The sequence below is a fragment of the Carassius gibelio genome, chromosome B6 (genome assembly GCF_023724105.1).
Source record: "Carassius gibelio isolate Cgi1373 ecotype wild population from Czech Republic chromosome B6, carGib1.2-hapl.c, whole genome shotgun sequence".
Classification (NCBI taxonomy): Eukaryota; Metazoa; Chordata; class Actinopteri; order Cypriniformes; family Cyprinidae; genus Carassius; species Carassius gibelio.
In genome coordinates this window covers 23,974,429-23,998,022 of record NC_068401.1, presented here as the reverse complement: position 1 = coordinate 23,998,022, position 23,594 = coordinate 23,974,429, and the positions used below count along the sequence as shown (strand labels likewise).

At 38.2% G+C, this 23,594-nt stretch overlaps 1 protein-coding gene across 18 annotated transcripts; it reads left to right on the top strand.

Moving 5' to 3' along the window:
• The first annotated feature begins 46 nt into the window (after positions 1–46).
• Positions 47–23,424, top strand: LOC127959441 (abl interactor 2). 18 transcript variants are annotated; one of them, XM_052558615.1, is made up of 12 exons: positions 51–275; positions 7,124–7,291; positions 7,619–7,795; positions 9,267–9,284; positions 9,400–9,497; positions 12,884–13,030; positions 14,751–14,869; positions 15,460–15,702; positions 16,975–17,163; positions 17,687–17,773; positions 20,054–20,245; positions 21,763–23,424. In XM_052558615.1, exons 1-12 carry the CDS (start codon positions 159–161, stop codon positions 21,936–21,938), a joined length of 1,731 nt encoding a protein of 576 aa, XP_052414575.1. In that variant the 5' UTR covers positions 51–158; the 3' UTR covers positions 21,939–23,424. The 18 variants fall into 18 exon arrangements, with proteins under 18 accessions (XP_052414586.1, XP_052414575.1, XP_052414574.1 ...); XM_052558614.1 differs by having other exon boundaries at positions 14,748–14,869; XM_052558617.1 differs by lacking the exon at positions 9,267–9,284.
• Positions 23,425–23,594: the final 170 nt, after the last annotated feature.

The following is a 23,594-nucleotide window of genomic DNA, read 5'->3' as shown; positions in this document are numbered from 1 at the left end:
TAACAAATCGAATCATATAGGGGAGGAGGAAAGAGAATTGTGAATGTGAAAGAGAGAGGGGGGTAATGTGGTGGTGTTGTCCTCCTGCGTGCATCAGTGAGGGAGAGGGGAGTGTGATGGTGGTGTTTTCCTCCTGCATGCATCAGTAAGATGTGAAGATGGCGGAGCTGCAGATGCTGCTGGAAGAGGAGATTCCTGCTGGTCGAGGAGCTCTGCTGGACAGCTACGCCAACCTAGAGAGAGTCGCCGAGTACTGCGAGAGCAACTACATACAGGTGACATTACAAAACCCAAATATTTTCGAGACATTGCCAGATACAAGATGAGAAATGACACGAGAGATGAATGATCCGACTGCTTGTGTTGTCGAGTGACAGTGCAGTCGAGCGGACTGAATTCACGGCATCTTATTATTGCATGTAATTCATACTAGTTTATATTGCACTAAATCAACACTTAACATGATTTATAGTCATTTTATTGACTATTTTCAGTGGTTTTGTACGTAAATGGAGCCTCAAATGCTGAGCTAGTAACGTTAGGCTAACGCGCTAGCCGAAGCGAAACCAATGTAAACCTCAATATTATCACATCAAATTGCTGTTTATTTTTTAATTAAGTAAGAATGTATTAGTTTTGTATGTTTAATTAAAACAGAGTGATATGATTCAAAGTGGTGTATTAATGAGTAATAGTGTTTTTAAATATATTTTAATCCAAGCAGCGCAGTGTTTTTGAAGCTAGCTCTGCTGCTAACGTAAAGGCTGGGGGCTTAGTGGGACTGTTTTTAGTTGATACATTTGCTTTTTAGTGTAGTTATCTATTAAGGTTAGTGTTTCTACGGGTTTGATATTATTAGGGTGTTGTTTGTATTAGTTTATGGTCTAAAGGGAATACGTGCAATACGTGTAACAGTTATAAGGGATGGTTTTCTGTTTTAGTATTTCTGTTTTATAGGTAAGTTAAAGTTACTATCGCGTTTAACGTTAATAATTTGCGTTTTCGAAATCGCGAGATTTTACTGTGATTTAAATGATTAACTGTTGTATCTTCTTATTTTTATGACAAATATGGTAGTTTGTTTGTTAGTTAGGCTATGTTGGTGCATAGTAAAGCAGTGCTTGCTCTATTACACAAATACCACAAAATAAAAATAAACAAAATCAGTTTTTCCCCAGCTAACATGAGTTTGGTGATTCACTCTGGAATCTGTGAAGTGCTTCTGGAACGACAAAAATGAATGACTAAATTCATGTTATTTTCAGCATTCCTGGGGGATCCACAGAAGTGGGTGTGTAAGGATCTGCACTTCTGTTTAGTGTTTGTCATCCCTCAGAAATAGAACATCAGAAATCAAAACTCTTGACATTTATTGCTCCAAAAATACAGAGCATGTCATGTGGACCCCGGCAGATCAGTGACTGGATGTCACTGGATATGAGTTTGTTCTCTGTGGGTGCTGATTCCAGTACTTTTTACTTGAGTCGTGATGTGTTCCTGATAAATATTGCATACTTGACTAGCGTTGGCCGGCCTGTTAATGTGCAAAAAAAAAAAAAAAAAAACATCGGGTTAGAGCTTAAGAATGAGATCTCACAGTTGTAAAGATGTTAAACAGGATTTGCTTTGTGATTTGACTCCGGGGTCTCAGTTCATATTGTACCTGATTCAGGCCCTCATGAATCATGCAGAGCACACAGAGATGCTCTATGAATGCGTTTTGTGTGTTATCTGTAAATAAAGTTTGCTGGTTGTGAACGATCATAGTATTTTTCTCACTTTTTCACAGCTTTTTCACAGCAGATTCAGAAATACCATAAATAGCTTCATATGACCGAGCTTGGATTTCTTTCCATGGCAGCTTGTAGCTCGGGTTGATATGGGTCTTGCTCGCATGTGGTCTGGTTTTAGTTTAGCATGTAACCCAATATTTCCCTCTTCCTCAGATCATGCATATTTCATACAGACATGTTAGTGAATGACATTATGTTTTTTTTGATGAAATAAGCCTGGTCACATTTGTTGTTTGTCTTACATAAAGCTGTAGTATTGCAGTTGAAGACTTGAAAGTATAACATACAAACCAAGCGGAATACATTTAAGATGCTTTTCTTTCAAACTTTGCTCTGGCCGAATAAATCATCATCCACTGTTGTCAAATGGAAAAGAGCAGCTCAGACACTCAGATGTCTCCTTTTGTATTTCACTGAAGAGACAAAATAATATGCATTGGAGCAACATGGGGTTGACCTATGGGTGAACTAATAATTAATGGTCAGCTCAGGCACAGGAGTATGTTAACTCAGCCAGCTGATTTTTCGGGGAATTACTGTTTTAGTTGGTTTTGATATGAATTTTCTTTGGCTTTCATTTGTTTTGAATGTTATCGGGTGTGTTTCTCTCACACATTACCCTCCTCCCCCACCATTCTCACTCACTGTTCTGTTCATCACTGGGCCTTCCCATATATTTGACAGCGTCACCATGGATACACCGGAAGGGAATGAATGATGGTTGTAGGCAGCCAGTGACTCGAGGCATTTTTCCCGTTCCAGTGCTTTGCTCTGATTGGTTGCTGCAGTGTCTGTTTTGCTCATTCATATATGGGAAATGAATCATGAAAGGGAGTATGGTCGTGTGATATTGACAAAAAGAGAGATAACATTTTCTGGGATATATATATATATATATATATATATAAACATTTATTTTTTTTTTTTATGTATTTTTGTGTTGGTGCCTTGGCCGTTTTTAGGGCTGCAACAAATGGATTATTTTGATAATCGATTAATATAATGATTATTAGAACGATTAATCGCCTAATCGTCGATTATTTCACTGGTTAATCAGTAGAATTTGATTGATTATTCATCTCTTGTAATTAGTTAAAATATTGTTATATGTAATAAATAAAAGATAGTCTAAACACTTCAGCTTTGGGAAATAATATTATGTAATTACAATTACTATACAGTTTATTTATACAAATAAATATATATTTATTTTATTAACATTTAATTACTATATCAATTACTTATATTTAATTACTAAAATAAACTAATTACTAAAACATTGTTTTTAAAGAAGTATCTTCTGCTTATCAAGCCTGCATGTATTTGATCCAAAGTACAGCAAAAACAGTAACATTTTGAAAGATCTTTTACTATTTAAAACAAGTGTTTTTTTTATTTGAATATATTCTAAAATGTAATTTATTCCTGTGATTTCAAAGCTGAATTTTTAGCATCATTACTCCAGTCACATGATCCTTCCGAAATCATTCTAATATACTGATTTGCTGAATTTAAAGCATCCTTGCTAAATAGAAGTATTAATTTCTACAATACCCCCCCACCCCAATAAAATAATAAAAATAAAAAATCATATTGACTCCAAGCTTTTGAATGGTATTGCGTATAATGTTACAACAGCTTTTTATTTCAGATAAATTCTGATCTTTGGATCTTTATATTCATCAAAGAATCCTGAAAATAATGTACTCAACTGTTTTAAATATTGATAATAATAATAATAAATGTTTCTTGAGCAGCAGATCAGCATATTAAAATGATTTCTGAAGGATCATGTGACACTGAAGACTGGAGGAAATTCAGCTTTGATCACAAGAATATATTACAATTAAAAATATATTCAAATAGAAAGCAGTATTTAAATCGTAAAAATATTGCACAATATTACTGCTTTTGCTGTATTTTGGATCAAATAAATGCAGGCTTGGTGAGCAGAAGAGACTTAAAAAACTAAACAAAAAAACATTAAAAATCTTAACGTTACCATACAAAAACTTTGGACTGGTAGAGTAATCTCTTAAAACACCTTAGTGGGTTATGATAATCAAAACAGTCCTGAGCTATATTAATCTTTGATCTCTGCAAACCAAACTATCACTATAATCCAATATTTAATAATAATGTTTAATACCGTACAACTGCTTGATTTAAGGTATTACATAAAATACTATAGTGTATAGTATGTGGCGTGAATGCTTTACCGAGCTCGTGCAAACATCTACATCGGTGAAATAAGATGCATTTTTAACTTCTGCTTTAACTTTTTAACTGCTGTGATATTTTCTTTGTTGTTGTTGTTGTTTATTTCGTTAATGAGAGGAAAGCGCGTGTCATATATTTTCATATCCAAACGTCATTCGGTTCAGCTCGGGTGCGTTTCTCTGAAGGCGTTTCTCAATGTCAAGGATACTTCCTGGTAGGACTGATCCTTCCAAGTCACTTCCTTCAGAGGCTAGGTGAGACTCCTCTTTAGCATATGGAGAACACGTAAATGGAACAGGCTAGCAAGTGCACGTAATTGCGTCATTACGTCAGTGAAAAGGTCCGTTTGAATAACGCTGTGAATGGTATCATTAAATTACTTTGGACAACTTAACTAGTTATTTATAAAATAAATGCCGTTGACGCAACCAATTGTTAAATGACAGGTCCGGTTCAGTTAACCATTTGTATTTGTATAATTTATCAATATGGTAGTAATTTGTTCTGGCATTTAAACGTCAAACTTTACTTATAATTACTACAGTTATAACAAATGTTTGGTAACGTAAATAAAAACCGTTAACGCTCCGACTACGTTAACGTTCGACATTTTTGAATTTTTGAACGCAACTGTCCGAGCACTTTGGAAAGAAGGAGAAAGCGGTGCGCCCACAGTCCCAGCGGGGGTTGAGGCCGCCGGGCCAAGCAGGGCACCCGTCGAGGCCGGTGTCCCCCGCACCGCGCCCCGGGGGGTCATAGTGCGAGGGCGCGCAGAGGGGTACGTATCGCTCACGCCCTTCGTTTTTAGGCGCGACATGTGAACGGCCCTTAAGGCAGACGCCAGGATGTTGAGGTGGCTATGAACCCTCTGCAGCCTACTTCCACTTGGTTCACATTCCAGCCTTGTTGTTGCGCATTGGTTGCAAGTTCAGCGTACCTCAACCTTTTGGCATTCATAGGCCTCCTCCACTGCACCCTCCAAGGGCACGGTGAGCTCTGATGTAAACAAGCTTGAGCGTGGCTGACCACAGAACAAGCTCTGGTCGCAGGTTGGTGGCTGCGATTTCATCTGGGAAGCAGAGTTTCTTGTTCAAGTCTGCCAGCAGCTTCCAGTCCCATGCTCTGCCCAGCTGACCAGAGTCTGATCTTATGGTGGTGAGGTTGGCTTGACCCTCACCCTCCCGACCAAATGGTGTTGGCTGCCACTGGGGTGACGGGGGAGGAAGGGCATTCAAGCTTGTCCATAGGCTTTCCAACACTGCTGCAAGACACTTTAGCACCTGGCTGTGCCGCCAGGTGTAACGGCCTTGGGTGAGGCTGGTCTTGCATCCCACTAAGATGTGCTTCAGTGTTGCTAGACTTGGGAATAGAGGGAACGTGGGGTCTTCGGCATACCATTGGCTTAGGTTTGCGGGAGAAGGTAGGACATCGTAGGCAGCCCTGATGGTAAAGCTTGCTCTGAATGCCTCCATCTCCCACAGCTCGTTCCAGGAGATCTTCCTCTTCTCCACTCCTCCCATGCCATCCACTGCCCTTGCTTTGCCTGTGCCACAGCTTGGGCGCAACTCCTTGCTACCTCCTCCCGACATACCTCCTGGACAACCATCTTGCTCCACACTGGTGTACTGGCCCCAAGTCCAAGACCTCTCCTCCCTTACTGCACCAGGTCCACGATGTCCTTGAGTCTGAGTGATGCCTTTGCCTGCTCAGTTGCAGCCAACAGGGTCTTTTTCCTCCTGGTGGCCAAGATGGGGGCAGCTTGGGCTACAAATGGATTGTTCGAATCTAGTAGTATCATCCCCAGTCTGACTTTGGCACACTTGTACTCCTCTACCAGACTGGAAATGGGCAGGTGTAGCATCCCTTTGCCGTAAAGTCCAATACTGCCGAGGCACCTGGGAAGGCCAAGCCACTTCCTTACATATGAGCTGACCAGTCTCTCCAGCTTTTCCATCTTCGAGAGCGGGACTTCATAGAGGGTTAGTGGCCACAGGAGACGTGGAAGTACTCCATACTGCATGCACCAGAGCTTCAGCTTGCCAGGAAGCAGGGTTCAGTCGATGTTCTCCAGGCCGCTGGCTACCTCCTTCCTAAGCTGATCTACTTGCTCTTTTTCTTTAAGGGTGGCATCATACCACCGACCTAGGCTCTTCACTGGCTTCTCGGAGAAAGTTGGAATGGGTTCCTCGCTGATGTAGAAGCAGTGGTCTGACAGCTTCCCCTTGATGATGGAGATGCTTCTGGACTTGCTCGGCTTGATCTTCATGCGAGCCCGCTCAATGTTTTCCTGGAGCTTTCTTAATAGCTGTAAAGTGCAAACCTTGGTCATAGAGTTGTGAGGTCATCCATGTAGGCTCTGACCGGTGGCAGCCTCAGCCCAGGTCTTATTCGCTGTCCACCAACTGTACATCTAGAGGCCCGAATGATGGCCTCCATGGCCAGGGTGAAGGCCAGTGGGGAGATAGTGCAGCCCGCCATGATTCCCACTTCCAGGTATTGCTAAGCTGTTTTGTACTCTGTTGTCACACAGAAAACTTTATCTGTGAACCTTTAAAGCAGGGTTTAAAAATATTTATGGTCTTATTATAAAATAAATGTTATGCGTATTATACATTTAACTAAAGGATGTGTTCTGGTTAAACAATTTTTATTTATTTATTTATTTATTGCTAAGGTTTGCATATGGTGGTGTGTTCGTAATGAAAGCTTTCCTTACAATATATTCTATTCCTAAAATAAGGAATATCCCAATATATCGCCTTGCTTACAATATCGCAACCCCTGTATCGTGATACGTATTGTATCGCCAGATTCTTGGCAATACACAGCCCTAGTTTTAATAGGTTAGTTAACCAAATGAAGTGAAGTGACATGACATACAGAAAGCATGCATACTCGAGGCATACTCAATCATGTCATCTCGCACACTGTTAAAACAATAATATTATAGTACATGTTTAGTATCGCACACTCCTAAAGGGGAGTGTAAATGAGGGAACAGAAATTAGGCCACGAGTCAATATCATGTTCTATTTAACCTCTATTCTGTGCCGAGATTAACTCTCTCTCTCTCTCTCTCTCTCTCTCCTCTTCCATCCCTCTCCTTCTAGTCTCCAGATAAGAACAGAGCTCTAGAAGAAACCAAAAGCTACACCACTCAATCTTTGGCCAGTGTAGCGTATCTGATCAACACTCTCGCCAACAATGTGCTTCAGATGCTGGATATACAGGCGTCTCAGCTACGCCGCATGGAGTCGTCCATCAACCACATCTCACAGGTGCTTTTTACTGCTGTAACAAACATCTAGTAGTGTGGATACACTGTACATTGCAATTTTGCTTATTCTTTCACTTAAATTTCTAAGCCACGCATCACTATTAATATTGTTTATACTTAAAGTAAAAGGTTAACTCAAATCAATAACCCTAAGTACTAAACTTTGACACATAGCACTACTTTTATATTAATTAAACTATATTTTATATATATAAAACTCTCTACAGACTGCTTGCACGATTCATGTCCTACTTTTAGGACTTTCAAACCTATATTTTGATCTTACATTTCTGCCTATGTCAAATTACATTTCATCATTCCTCCACAGACGGTGGACATCCATAAAGAAAAGGTGGCTAGGCGAGAAATTGGCATCCTCACCACCAATAAGAACACTTCCCGCACACATAAGATCATTGCACCAGCCAATCCTGAGAGGCCTGTACGTTACATCCGCAAGCCCATTGACTACAGTATGCTGGATGACTTAGGCCATGGCGTAAAGGTAGGGTTGAAGACAGTCTGTGTGTGTGTTTGTGTAGTTTACTTCTTACATTTGTAAGAACACTGACTATAGGGTGGAATTATTAATTGGTATTAAAATAGTATTACTTAAGGTAGGGCTGGGCGATATATATAAAAAAATATCTCGATATTGTCAAAATTTTTACGATATTCGATATATATCTCGATATGTTTGCATTTAAATAATAAAAAAAACATGATTTTCTTTTGCCATAAAAACAAAAAAACAAAAAAACAATTTAAATTAAACAGTTTATTTAAGCAGTTAAAAAATCTAGACCAAGAGATCACTTACTGCTTTTTATTAAATGAATACATGTAGGCCTATATGTAACTGAAGCATTGCAAATTAAGTACAGAAAGTGCATTCTTTCAACTTTTTAGTGCATGCAATTCACAATTTATACTATGCAACTGGGATAAGTATTTTATTTTAATTTTTTTAACAAGTTTTTAAGCTAAGAACACAAGTCTGTCAACTGTTTGCGGTTTTAAGAGAAGCTCTGTGGCATGAAACTATGTTCCTACTGACATTAAAAACCCTGTCAGATGGGGAGCTAGTTGCTGAAGCACATAGCTATTTCTTATATATGAATATATATAAATGAATACCAAAGACTTTTGCATTCTCTCTGTCTATATTATGGAGACTGGTAAACAAAACAGTGAAATTCACCAATAGTAATTCCAGTTGGCCATAGCCTATGTTTCTCTATTCAAATATCAGCGGTCGAGTAAGTGCATTTATTTTGCGATCACAAATGCAAACAATACAGTTGAGATCGCACGACAGAACGGCTGAACGATGCTTTCATTAGATCACTCAATTCCATGTTAGTGTTTTCAGATTATTGTCGGCGGCTCTTCCGCAATGAGGAGTGAGCACATGTGCATGGTTGCCAGATTGCTTAAAATAAGCAAACACCGGGTAGAAAATGTATCCTTGTAACAGTGGAGCTCTGATTCGGAGATTTAAACTCTTGTTATCTGGCAACCGCTATCATTAAGCTCTCGTAGTAGAGGGGCGTAGAGCAGTCAGCAGTTACAGGTTCCTTTTTTGGACATTCGGCGCGTTCTTTTGGGAAAGTATGCTTGAATTTGAAATATTCTATATTCCCGATATATTCAAATTTTACATCGTCGTCAAAATTATTCCGATACTATCACTAATATTTGATATATCGCCCAGCCCTAACCTAAGGTGTGATCACGTTCGCAACATTTCGTGGACAAAAAAAAGGTCCATTGTCAATAATGTAATGATGTATGAAGTAGAGCTCACACAGAAGAATTTGTGTGACCAACCAATACTAAACCTGCATAGGACTGTTCTTCATTAGTAGCTGCCCTCTGTGTGTTTGCACGTATATGAGTTTCTCTTTACTCTTCACAATAACGGTTTGCATCTTTTCTCTCCTCACCTTTCTTATTGCTTTCATTTCTGAATGTAGTGGTTACTAAGGTTTAAGGTAAGGAAGGATTCAGTCGGGTTTTGGTTGATGTGTGTTTTGTGTATGTGTTCCAATGTTAGTGACTTTACATTTGTTCTGACTAAAATAATGATATTTGACACTTGCCCTTCAGGTCAACGCCCAGAATATGAAAGCGGGTACAACTCCACGCACAGCCGCCCCAACCCAGAAACCACCCAGCCCTCCTGGCCCGGGCAAAGGAACCCTGGGGTAAGTTAGTGCACATTTGCACAGGCTCTGATTTTAGCTTTAGTCTTGATGGCATTTATAAAATGAAAGTAATAATTTGTTAGGAAATGCCAGTAATATATGGTTTTTATGAGCCCTAAACTTCATAGATGTGTACAGATTTAGTTTAATTTAAAATGTCAGACTGCCATCTGGACAGGAGTGAAACTCACTGCGGTATATTAATATTAAATAAAAAAAGCTTATGCTTGTCAAACTGTTTTTCCTGTACAGAAATGTTTTGGAGGTCTCAATTTTTAAAGAAAGAACAGAGGTGGTTTTTAAAAAGGGTCATATCATGATGAATAAAACTTTACTTGATCTTTCCTAGATTAATAGAGCTCATTGTACTATGAAAACATTCTGTAACTTTCAGAACTCAATACTTATGGCGCATTCCACAAAGATCACTTGTTGAAATGAGCACAGTGTCCTAAACAGACGTGATGCAATATGTGGCCCTGGACCACAAAACCAGTCTTATGTCGCTGGGGTATATTTTCAACAATAGCAAAAAAAAAAAAAACATTGTATTGGTCAAACTTATCGATTTTTCTATTATGCCAAATATCATTTGGATATTAAGGAATGTCCATGAAGATATTTTGTAAATTTCCTACCGTAAATATATAAAAACTTTTTGACTAGTAATATGCATTGCTAAGAACTTAATTTGGACAACTTTAAAGATGATTTTCTCAGTATTTAGATTTATTTGCACCCTCAGCTTCCAGATATTCAAATAGGTGTATCTCGGCCAAATTTTATGTGATCCTAACAAACCATACATCAATCGAAAGCTTTATATATATAAAAGGAAGATACAGCTTTACAATCCTCAATGAAAACAGCCGAGCTCCTGGGGGCGTGCTTTGGGCGGAGTAAAAGAATCACGAGCACTTGCGCACAGATTGCCTACAAAACATAGAAAATTCATGCAGTTTTTACTTACTGCCTCTGGTTCTGAATCATGACCTCAATCTTTTATCGCTGAGTCCACTCCATCTTTCAGTGTCAAACAATGTGCAAATCCAGTGTCGAACGGGGGCCTTGTTTATAAAAACATTCATCACCGAAATGACGGGAACAAACAAACACTTGCGAAACCCCATTGTTGCCCCGGATAAACAAACTGCATCCACTGTTCACGTAATGCTGGGCTGAGCAAGGTTATCTTTCCCTTATAAGCAAAATCACACTTATTTGGAGACATTCTTCTAGAGCAAGTCCTGTGTAACTCTGCTGATGGTGTTGTTGAGAAAAAAAAATAAAATAAAATCTCCGAACCCGAAAGGAGTGTGACAAATTTAATCATTTGGCACAGAAATACTCCATTTCATTTCATTTTTTTTTATTTATTTATATTTATACTTTTGCCAAGTTTAGCATGAGGATCCAACTCTTTAACTGTCTAAATAACTTGGACTGCTTGATATAGCGTTAGACCCCCACTTTCTCTAACCGAATCAATTAATCATGACTATCACTATAAATATCACACATAACTGAAAATGTTTTCTTGTGCATGAAGTCCATATTATCTACTGAATCAAACAAAAAAAAAAAAGACGTGTGTTTCAGGCTTCAGGTAAGAAAAATTCTGCCTGATCTGAATTGCTTTTGCGTCATATTTCAGTTCAAAAAGTTTACTTGTATTCTGAATGGACATGCAGGGGTGAAATAATGCTTTAAAAATATATTAAATAAACCCTTTAAATTGTGAGATATTATTGTGCATGTGTTGATCTGGTGGTTGAAAAGGAAATTCTCTCTGCCACTTCTCTGCATCTTTTAACTAATCTCTATTCCTGACAGCCATTCTCGCACGCATCTATGACTGTGTGTATTGTAGTTAACAGTTTTGGCTTGTTCTCTGTTCAGGAACTGAAACACTTAAGCGTTCCTGATCTGTGTGTTTCCGTCTTTGTGCCTTTTTCTGCCACTGCAGGTCACTGGAGAACAAACTGTCATGTTGTTTTTGTGATGTGTTGTTATTATTTTATGTCATTGAGTTTTTACAGCTGATGTTTGTTATTGTTAAACCTCAAATGTGTTCTTCCCGCTCATACCCATGCCCACGGCCCCAACCCCTCACTGTCACCATGGCAACTCAACAGCCAATCACAAGCAATTCAGACAACCTTCTGTAATACAACACAACAGGCTCCTTTAAATATCTATCTGGCATATGACCGATTCCTGCTAGGCAAGGGTGGTATGACGATATATACTATGAGACAGTAAGAATGCATCGCTGGTAGACTGTTCCTGTACTGTGGTAAATATATTACATAAAGTGACATTATTTACACATGAGAGCAGTGAAGAAACATGCAGTAATGTAAAAATGCAGAGTGGGCTTTGTCCCAAACAAGCCTAGATCGTTGTTTAATCATTAATTGCTAAACGATTTTAGACTGAGCTACATTATGCCATTTAATATTCACCATTGTGTGCTTACACAGGTGTATGTGTATCAGTTATTTAACAACATTTGGTGAATGTGGCTCTACTCACCAAAATGTAGAATTTTATTTTAAATATATTACGATTTCTTAATTTTGTTAACAAAAAACTGACTTTTGATCAAACACATTTTAATAATCGTACCTTTTTTTAATCTAAATAAAAAAAGAGAAAATCAAATTAGATGACGCTAAAGATTAACCAATATTGCTTTTTATATGACCAACACAATACAGATAGTTTTTAAGTATCTGATTTTTAAAAAAGTATTTAATTAACTTCTGCTTTTTAAATTAAGTATAAAGCAATTTTCTATAATCTTAATAATAGTAACGATTTTTTTTTTAGCTAAACAATAGAAAATGTAAATGTTAATATAATAATATTTTTGTCTTTGTAACACTTTTTTAGATAAAATGCTGCACATTTCTCACTTGAGAATGAACAAACATGTTTTTTTTTGGTGTGAAAAAAAACTGAAAAGTCAAAAAATGTTTGGTCTACTTAAGTATTTTTAATTTGTAAACTGATCTTAAGACATTGTCAGGTGACGATTTATTATTTAAACCTACTACTTTTTTTGTTGAATAAAAAATAACTGTATTGTCATACACTGTTAAAATATTGATATTATTTATAGATCCAGACGTTAAATTACCCATACTTATCTATTTTGGTTATACCGCCCAGCGTAATTGCTTCCCAGATCTACAAATAACTATAAATTAGATATGACTCATGAGGGTTTGCTGTATGGTACTGTTGTGATGTTCTCATTGGATTTTTACACAAGATGTGACACAAGATCTCCCATTATGTAATTATTGGGGTCTGTCATCAATGATGTTTGACTCCACCACTTAGTGAATATTAAAATATGTTAACCCCGCCCCCCTCGGCAGGCGGCACTCCCCTTACAGGACGCTCGAGCCTGTGCGTCCACCTGTCATCCCTAACGACTATGTGCAGAGTCCAACACGAAACACCGCACCACCCCTACAGAGCCCAGCTAGAACTGCATCCGTTAATCAGAGGACCCGCACTTACAGGTACTCACACACACACACACACACATACTTACTCCACACATGCAGTATTATCCCCTGGACAGGCTTAAAATAATAAACTCTGAAAAGGAAAAAATAGGTCCCTCACACTTTCTCACCCTCTTTTTCTGCATCCTGTTTTCCTTTCCCGTCTGTCCTTCCTGTCGCTGTTGTTCTGTTTTTAATCTGTCTTTGTTTGGTGTCTGTCGCAGTGTGACTCTCGGCTAAAAAGGAACAGTCACTCACTAACTTTCTCTTTTCTTCTCTTTTGCTTTCTATCTGTCTTGCTTGGATCTTTTTTTTTGGGGGGGGGGGTTCAGACAGCCATAACCTACTTAAAGAAGGGCTCTTTCCTGCTCTTTCACTCACCGTCTTTCTATTTCAGTCTTTCTTACCTGTATCTCTTCAACTCTTTGCTGTTTGCATTCTCAGCACCCTGATTTTGAGAGTCTCAGGGGACAAACAGAGAACACATAATCACATTCTCAAGAATGCTTCCTCTTCTCTGATTCTCACCCACAATTCCTCAATTCATGACCATGTAAAATGTGTATGAAGAGATCTTTCTTTGTTGTTTCTATACATGAAGAGTTCAGATGCAAAAGCCCCTGTGTCATCTTATATTTTCTTCTAAATTGAGCATTTTTCTCCTGTGTTTAGAAATTTTTTTAGATGGCACTTAGAGGCTTTTGCATTTAGTTTCAACCCTTGGCCTTGAACTTTATCAAAAAATATCACAGATTCCACAGAAATATTAAGCAGCAGATCAGTTTTGTTTTAAGCCCTAAAATGTTTAAATGTAGTGTAAATTTGCTCCTGTTAATCAGGAATTGAAACTGATCATCAAGTGGGATCATTTAGTAGTTAGACTAATGGATAACCAAGCAAAATTGTTGAAATGAAATTCTCTTAAAAATTTCATTTTGCATTTAAATACATTCTGTATTTAAATACAAAATGTGCATTATGTATTGACAAGGCTGTTGGATTTATAACTCACAAAAGATGGAATTATTTCTGTTGTTTGGCTAAGTGGGCATGAATGTCATATGTTTTAATCTGGAAGTTCTTCTTATGCTATGTATTAGCCGATAATCTGACAGTTGCCAAATAATGTCAGAATATTGACCAGGTTTGTAAACCAGTCTGCCATTATTATCTGATCTGAAAATGGTTTAGTATGAGGTTATCTTTTGTGGCCATTTCATCATTCAAGCACTAGTTAATCCAAAAATGACAATAATCTGAAAAGTATTGCCTTTAGTACCTTTAGTCATTTCTTGGTAATCTAGATATGGCCAAATATTAGCCAGGCTGATTAAATTTATTTAATCTGTAGTTATCAGTTGATAATCTGAAAATAGCCAAATATTGATTCCTTTAAATGGCCTGGTCAATGAAACTTTGACAATGTGCTAAAAACATTTTTTTTGGTTAGGGACAAAATGAATTGTGCAAAGCTGAATGTGAGGTTATTTTACAGCTAGTCACCTTGTTAATGCACACTCTATTGTGAATTATTCATTCTTTAAACGAAATCTAATAACATTCTTCCTTTTAAAATGACTATTCTTTTCTGTTGACGGTCTATTGAATAGTCCCACCCTACATTTTCCCCCCTAGTTCCCTATCCTGTTTTACTCGGAAATACATCGTTATGGAAGTAAAACCGGCAAATGCGATTGATCTTATCTTGCACGATGTGTTTTGTGTGTGGCAGCAGTGGCAGCAGCGGTGGCAGTCATCCCAGCAGTCGCAGTAGCAGCAGAGAGAACAGTGGGAGTGGAAGCGTGGGTGTGCCCATCGCTGTGCCAACCCCTGCCCCGCCCACCGCCTTTCCTGGTGAGATTCCTGTAATTAAGTATTATGCTGCCTTCACGCCATGTTGTAATTACCATAATTCAGAGATGACAAAACAAGACATTTTACTCAAAGTTTTCCATGTCCTCGGACTCTGAGTTGGTGCCTAAATTAACCAGCGGCGGTCAGGTGGTACAGCTGTCACTGGTCCTAGCCTTTAGAACATTCTGATTGTAATTACGAGTTCTGGAGCATGTGAGGGCTTTGCTGTTGATCGTGTTGCCACAGAAACACAATTCAGCTATGAGTAAAATGTCACGTGTTGTCATCTCGGAAATTATGGTAGCTACGACATGGCGTGAACGCAGCTTTAGTAAATTAATCTGAGAACTGTCCAAGGTTCTGAATGAAGTATTGTTTTTACTTGATTGAAAACTCTCTTGTCCCACTATTAGCAATGATAACTTCTCTTTCTGTTCACTGCCTCTTTATTTCTTCTCTTTTTACTCACTGCACCTATCCCTCGTCCCTGTGGCCCTATTTCTCCTTTTGACCTTTCTTCCCTGTGTTCTGTCACTCTTGTTCTCTTCTCCCTTGGGCTTCCTGTCTCTGTATGGTGCATGGGGCTGCAGGTACAGCACCTGCCCCTCCCAACCCTCCTAACCCTCCCAAACCCCCTCCGAGCGTTACTATTCCTGCCCCTCCCATACCTCCACCACCTCCCACCCCAGAGCCAGTGCCCCCTGCCCCTGCCCCGACCCCTGCTCTGCCAGCAGAGGGCCCTCCCGAAATACCACCACCCCCACAGCTGCCCCCCAACCTCCCTGTTTGCACCAACACCAATCCTGCTGCTGCAACTAGCACTCCCGCTCAAGGTGAGTCCCCTCACCCCCTCCTTAAGTCCATCTTCAAACTTGTCCATCTTTGAGTGACATCCTGCACGTGATCATTCATGTGATTCACTCGACATTACCCAGGATTCATCCCTCCTCCACCTCACCAAGGCTTCACCTGCATGGGCTTGGTTTGTCTTGGCTCGCTGTGCATCCGTGCTCCTGTTCTTGGTTGGATTAACATTCCCTGTGGCGTTCGTCTCCATCACATCATTTGGTCCATCTCTACTTTCTGATAGTGCTTCTTAAGGATTACTGTGGGTCTTTCTTTGAATGATGAGATGTTTCATAACAAATTTAATTAAGGAATTTTTATGGGCCAATTTTTTTTACATGGACTGATAGGTTTGAGGGTCATGTTTCCTTATAGCGCTGTCCCAAACTAGTGAACTGCCTACCTAGATGGTATTTAAAAGCATAATTTTTAAGTAAGGGTTTATGTTGCCTTCTAGGACAGCAACCACGTTCAAGGCCAAGAAAGGTAGTGTAAGGACATTGTTAAGAGTCCATGTGACATCAGTGGTTCAAACTTCATTTTATGAAGCTACGAGAAGAACCTGGATGCACTGAGCCTTGGAGGAAGATGAACACTCTACATAAGTATTTGTGAACATGTCTGAAGATTTCGACATAGAGAATGATTTGCAATTTTTGCCCAACCATATTTATTTGAACCCAAAAAAACATACGATAACTAAAAGAAATCAACGTTCTACATCATTGAAAGTTCCCACAGCTTCATAAAATTACAGTTGAACCACTGATGTCATATGGACTATTTTAACAATGTCCTTACTACCTTTCTGGGTCTTGTACACGTCAATTACTTGGCTGTCTATGTAGGGTCAGAAAGCTGTTGGATTTCATCAAAAATATCTTAGTTTGTGTTCCGAAAATGATCAAAGGTTGTACAGGTTTGGAACAACATCAGGGTGAGTAAATCATGTTCAGGTGAACTATCCCTTTAACTGTGAACATTAGTTGTGTCTCTCGTCTATTTATCATGCTGTCTTTGTGGTGTGATCCACATCAGTTAATTATGTTGAGGTTTAGTTTCAGTTCGGATACTGCCTGGTTAGAAAAGGTAGCAGAAGAGTGAGCTGGCTCACTAGGGTTGGGTCAGAGCTTGTATTTTCAGTTCATTTCATAAATCGTTGTATGTATTGTGGTCTTCCTATTGCATATCCCATACTGTGATTCAGGGAAGAACCAATAGAATAAGTTTTATTAATTAATTTTCTCTTTGTGTCCCAGGCAACGGTCCACACTTTTACAGTATGAACCGACCAATGACACGGCAGACCACGCCCTCAGTGGGAGGTTCCCTGCCCTATCGTCGGCCGTCCTCAGTTACTGGACAGCCCAACAACATGCCTCAGAACACAAATCCAAACATGATCCAAAACCAGCTAAATGGAGGGCCACACTACAACCAAAACCAAGGTAGACACACTAGACATGCTCAAGTTTCCATATAATGGTAGAAAATAAATCGAACAATAAGGAGCTTGTTTGTCATTTAAATCCATCTAGTGTTGTCAAAAGTACTGACTTTGATACCAGTCGGTACTGAGTAAAAAAAAAAAAAGACCATTTCCCGCTAGCATTTAAGAACTGATGAGTGGATTCTTAAACACTGCTGATTGGCCATTGTGTTCAGGTGCTCAACAGATATGACTGTGATTGGCTACAATGATTGTTGCCTTATGCTTTTCACTGAGTACTCACACAGAAGCACATTTTAAAAAATGTCTGTACTTTTGACAACACTAGTGGGTTAAGTCTTCTGGCTTGATCTGATTGCTCTCTCTCTATTTTTTAACTTACCATCTCCTTCTGTTTTCTTGTCAACTTCCTTTCTTTTCATTCTTTTTGTTTCACCCACACTCAATTTATTTTTGTTTGCTCATTTCCCTTTCTTTTGTTCCTCTCTGAACTGAATTGCCACTGTTTTTGGGGTGGGTAGTCCCTATGGCCCCTCCACCCCCTTCTATTCTCCAGATCACCCCCCAGCTACCGCTCATGGGCTTTGTTGCTCGGGTTCAGGAGACCAGTAAGTTATCGGTTTGGGAAAATAATCTTGAATGTATGGAAGCCCATTTCTGCTGCAAAATGGAATATAATTTTAATTCACAAATGTAAATAAAATAAAAAATTCTCAAAATTCTGAGTTTGTGTCTTACAATTTGGTCCTTTTCCCCCCTGAATTCTGAGTTTACAGCTTGATTTAGCCATGGGATGAAAATTTAGAATTTTTCTCACAATTTACAAAACCTTTTCCTATTGCAATTCTAAGTATAAAACACTCCAAATGTTTATATTTAAAATCACAACTGCAAGTAAATATTAATTTCACGGTTGAAACAAATTGTGATATGTAAACTCATAATTCATAGTGAAACAATCATAATTGTGAGATGTAAATGTGGAATTACAAGAAAAAATGCTGAATTGTTGAAAAAAAAAAACTTTATTTTTCATGACAGAAAAAGGCATCCATGCAGATGTGTCTGTGGTGGATTAATGTATGTTTTTAATGTTTAACAGGTTTTGCATGCTATTTAAACATGCATGTTTGTGTTTCTATATTAAAAAATGTCTGATTGTATTTCACAGACTTATTGCATGTTATATCACATCTGATTTGATCCATCAATAACCTGTTAAAACAGTGTTAAGGCATCCTGGGAGTTTCCAACAGTGTGTCCTAACCAGAGTGAGATAAGATTCCAGCCAAAAGTCATTTGTTTATCCACCCCCAGACGTGACATGGTTACAAGATGCAACAAAATCAATCACAAATCACAGCCAATCAGAAGAGCGTGTGGGCCGGCTCGTACTCTCAATGAAAAGAGAACATGATCAAATTTATAAAAATCAAAATCAGTTCACTATCCACCTTTTTCCTGGCGTAAAAATGGGCGCTGCCATTTCTAAATTCTATGGGTCTAGCTTCTGGTCTCATTTGCGTCCAGCAATTTTTAGACGTACAAAACAGTTTGTTTTGCTGCTTGATATTGACAATTGATGTGTCCTATCATATTATTTTAATCTGTTATCTTAATTAAGAACACACTGGTTTGTCTTGCAAACAGTTTTACTGTTTAATGCACGTTGTCATTCTCCTCGTTAATTATCTAAAGCGGCTAATGAAACTGTCTCACCCATAGGCTTACTTCCAAGTTGAGGAAAAAGGTGGATACATACTCAGTGACTTTGTCTTGGAATTCACTTGTTCACACAGAGGTTACAGTTAGAACGTTGTCGTTTCCCAATATTTGTACTCAATTATCCATTGTTGCTTTCATTATGGTTAAATAATGTTAAAATAATGTTGCATTTGTAAAAAATTAAAGCCCTTTATGATTATACAAGGCACATAATCAGTAACTGTGGTTGTCACTGGACATATACCGTATTTTCCGGACTATAAGTTGCACTTTTTTTTCATAGTTTGGTTGGTCCTTTGACTTATAGTCAGGTACGACTTGTTTATCAAAATTAATATGACATGAACCAGGAGAAATGAACCAAGATAAAATATTACCGTGTACAGTCACCAGAGGGTGCTCTCTCGTGGCGGTAATGTTTTTTCTTGGATCTAAATAAATGCGACTTATAGTCCAGTGTGACTTATATATGTTTTTTTCCTTATCATGACGTATTTTTGGACTGATGCGACTTATATTCGGGTGCGACTATAGTCCGAAAAATACGGTAGTTTATATGATATTGTTCCCAGCTGCAGCGTTGCAGAAAAATAAACTTTTACAAAAATAGAATCCCCTGTCACGGCTGGTTAGGACAACAACTCTGATTAATATGGAAAAGATACCTTTTTTGTGTGGTGTTGTCACCTCGCATCTGGCTAGGCCATATACATGCTGAATAATTTTTCAACCAATGAGCCATTGTTTTGTTTGGCTGTTGCTGTTTAACAGCCTGTGTTCTGTATATGAACCACTACTTGGAGCATTTCAAATCAGACACGACTCAAACTAATGACTTTTTTCAGTTACTGATAACTTTTTGAATAATTCTGTAGAACTGGCACATAAGAGTCAGACTAATCATTTGTTTCATCTCATAACATTTAATTCAGACTGAGTTAGTTGTGGTGGAGAAAACATGGCCTTAGTTGTGTACATGGCCTTCGCTGAAGACTGCTGTTATGAGGTCAGAGGTTATTCTACCCTCTCTAAATTTAATACTCCACATTTTCCTCCTTAACTTCCCCATTCAGCATGAGTCATTTGTCTCACATCAGCAAACAGAAGTTCCCCAGATCCCCCAGAAATAGCTTGTATCTGAGATTGTTTGTTCATCCGTTTAGTCTCAGACGCTCCTCCACCGCCGCCTCCGGCAGAAGAGGTGGAGTTTGAGGAAGTAACCCCGCCCCCACCTCCTCCAGAGGACTATGAGGATGAGGAGGGTGATGAAGAGGAAGAGTCAGCGGTGGTGGAGTACAGTGACCCCTACGCTGAAGAAGACCCACCATGGGCCCCTCGAAATTACCTGGAGAAAGGTACTGGCCGTTTCTCCCAGTGCACAGAAAACACTTGTTTAGGCGTATTTAGAAGCAGCTGTTTTCATCGTAGGTAATAAGTCATGCATGTGTAGCTCCTACTGATTTGAATAGAGAAAGATTCAAATCTCCAACACTGTGGCTCGTGATTCATTTCAATAATGTATATCAGTGCTGCAATGATTAAACATAACTACTGAATAATAATAGCAATGTTATCAGAAATGTTGTTTGTTCAGCTCAAATGACAAAAATGATGTATAATCAAGCAGATTTTTTACAGTTAATAAATTTGACTGAAAATCTACGCCCAGTTTTGCTACATAAGAAAAAGAAATTCAAGCTTTGATGTAAGAAAGTTGAAATTGACAGTCAAACTTTGTGAGATTGTAAAATAAAAATTATTGACAAGTTTAAATTTGTTTTAATGATTTGTTACAATAATTTTTATCTGATGATTTTGACTATTGGTTATAATTACAATATAAAAAATGATGACAAAAAGTCATCTCAGTAGTAGTGTCTCATAATTTTGACTCTTTGTGTGCATTTTCTTTTTCTTATTTAGTGGAAACAGGCTTCCTTTAAAAAAAATTTATAGGGTTTTAAATTTAATTCGTAGGATATTGAAAATCTGAAAATATTGAAACTTTTTAAATGAAATCATATAATAAAACTACATAAACTAAATGCTAAAAATGAATATTGAATAAGTAAATAATATATATATATACATAGACTACATAAAATATAAAAATACAATACAAAATAGAAAAATAAGATGTTTTAAATATTAAAAGTAAATGTAGGCATCATAACATTATAATATACAGTATGAAAAAGTTATTACATTTAGTGTTTTTAAATTTTAAAATTACATGTATACATTAGGGTTGTTATAGTTGACTAAAACTGACACTAAAAACCATAAAAAAAATAAAAAAAACATTTGTTGAAATAAACTTAAATATAAAGTCTGTATTTCAGCTAGCCTAGCTGTCAAGGCAACATTTCTTGATTTAGTTTAACTTGATGTACTAAAATAACTAAAACTGAAATAAAAATTAATACAAACTATATAGACAAAAAAAAAAAAAGTGACGCGTCAAAATTAATACAACATATTTAAAAAAAAAAAAGAAATTAAAATGAAAACAGAACACACAAAAATGTTCCAAAATGTATGCGATGCTAACACTGCTCCAGAGAAGGATTTCATGACCCTGATTCTGAATCCTTGTGTGAACAGTCCTTTACCCAGGTTTTTAAAGCAGCGTTTAGAATGGCGATAACCTAAGCACAGTGTAAAATGTTTTACTAAATTTATCAGTGGCGTATATAATTACATCTTCACTAAATGAAAAAAGTCCCTAATATTGGCCTATGTGTAAAGTGGATATATTGTGCTATACATAGTATTTATAGTGCAGCACAGTCTGTAGTGCTGTAACACTTAATTACAATAAATACATGACCAGGCTTTGTTTTTTTTCTTTTTATCATGACTTTCCCATCAGTGGTGGCTATTTACGACTACACGCGCGACAAAGAAGACGAGCTGTCCTTCCAGGAGGGGGCGATCATTTACGTCATCAAGAAGAACGACGACGGCTGGTTCGAGGGCGTGATGAGCGGCACCACGGGCCTATTCCCCGGGAACTACGTGGAGTCCATCATGCATTACGCTGACTGAGCCAGCGGGTGGCGCCACTGCTCCTGTCCTTCATCTTCCTCATTCTTTTGAGATCGCACATACACACACACAAACACGAGTGAGTTTAGCTACACTACGTCATGCACAAGCTTGTTGCAGACAAGCAGGCTGAGAACTTGCGGTGGCGACGGTTTTAACAGGAAAAAACAGGTCAGATGTGTAAGATAAATACATTAGGAACATTTATTCATCTCTTAATTTCAGTCTCTTAGAAACATGTATCAGAAAAGTGTTGGTTTGCTTGACTTGTGTTGATAGTGATCGCTTTGCTTTCGCTCCTATCCGTCTCTACTCTGGAGGAATGGGTCTGACTAGCAGGACAGGTGCACTTTCTCGTGGAAGACGGCCATCTTGGATGTGCATGTTCCTTTTACATCACCTCTTAACCGTGTGCTGTCCACTGACCAGCAACTGACAGAAAAAAGCTTTTGCCAAGAATGACAGAACAGGGATTTTATGCATATTGTGGTGCCAGCTAATAGAGAGAGACGCATGGGTTCAAGTGGGCTGCTTTTCTTTAGTTTTCATTGCATTAGGAGTTGAATTTCTTTTAAACCGTTACATTTTGAGTGCAGTTCAGTTTGATATGTTTAGCAGGAGGATATACCAAAGGATTTCAGTGGCGTTTGGGATCACGAACAGGACCGACTACAACCTTAAAATACTTTTTTTCACCATTCCTTTACAAGATTTTATTGCTTGAAATATTTGCAAGTATGTGTATTCTTTGTATGTATGATAAAAAGTTAAAAACACTATTAAATTGTTCAGGAAGTTTGTGCCATAAAGAAATGTTGGTAGATGGACATATTTTCGGAGGTGAGAGGTTGTTTCTTGAATCTCGGCACCGGATGTGGTGTTCTTCAGGAAGAACGTGTATTGTGATCTTTAACCTCCGATTCATCCCTTTGACCAACTGTGGACTTAAAGATACAAGACTATTCTCTATGTATGTTATATATTGATTTATATGATAGAAATACTATTGTGTTGGTGTATGACTGGTGTAGAGACAGGAGAACCCCATTTATCTGCAATAACAAAGTCCTCAGTCGACGAGCTACAGAGATTTTTAAAGCACAAGAGATGCACGTGGTCTGAGGGAGACCTTATAAAATGTGAAGAACTGATTTTTGGATGAAGAGATGCTACAAAACAGAAACCAGCCCAAGTTTTAAACCTCCTCATACCCACATGCAGATAATGTGGAACAAACTGTACTAATGCACAGAGACTTTTTCTATCGAGTACTTTGATGTCTATATGTAAGTGTGTGCGAGTGCGTATGCGAGGGTGAAACTGATTGATTTCACCGTTTCTGGATCATTGGTGACTGACTTGCTTGTCTGTGTGCAAATCTTTATTTTCAATGAACGGTCTGTGGCAAGAGTGTGTGAATTGAGTCTTGCATGTTGATCATTTTTGTGATTTTCCTGCTGATGGAGAATAAACTGGATATATCTGGTCTACTTGTTCATGCTTCCTCCAAGTTCAAGGGTCGTATAAGGATTGCTCCTGGAGAGAGGAATTGTTTTCTGGTTGGATTTATCTGTCATCCAGGGCACTGCTGAGGTCCTCTTGGGTAAAGAGAAATTGTATAGTTTTACTCTAACATCTAATTTGCTAAGTTTTTTA

What these genes read in the sequence shown, in the direction of transcription:
- LOC127959441 (XM_052558614.1), top strand. Translation starts at nt 159, where the DNA reads ATGGCGGAGCTGCAGATGCTGCTGGAAGAGGAGATTCCTGCTGGTCGA. An exon ending in GCGAGAGCAACTACATACAG is followed by an intron (nt 276 to 7,123) that starts GTGACATTACAA and finishes CTCTCCTTCTAG; the next exon opens with TCTCCAGATAAGAACAGAGC. An exon ending in TCGAAATTACCTGGAGAAAG is followed by an intron (nt 20,246 to 21,762) that starts GTACTGGCCGTT and finishes CTTTCCCATCAG; the next exon opens with TGGTGGCTATTTACGACTAC.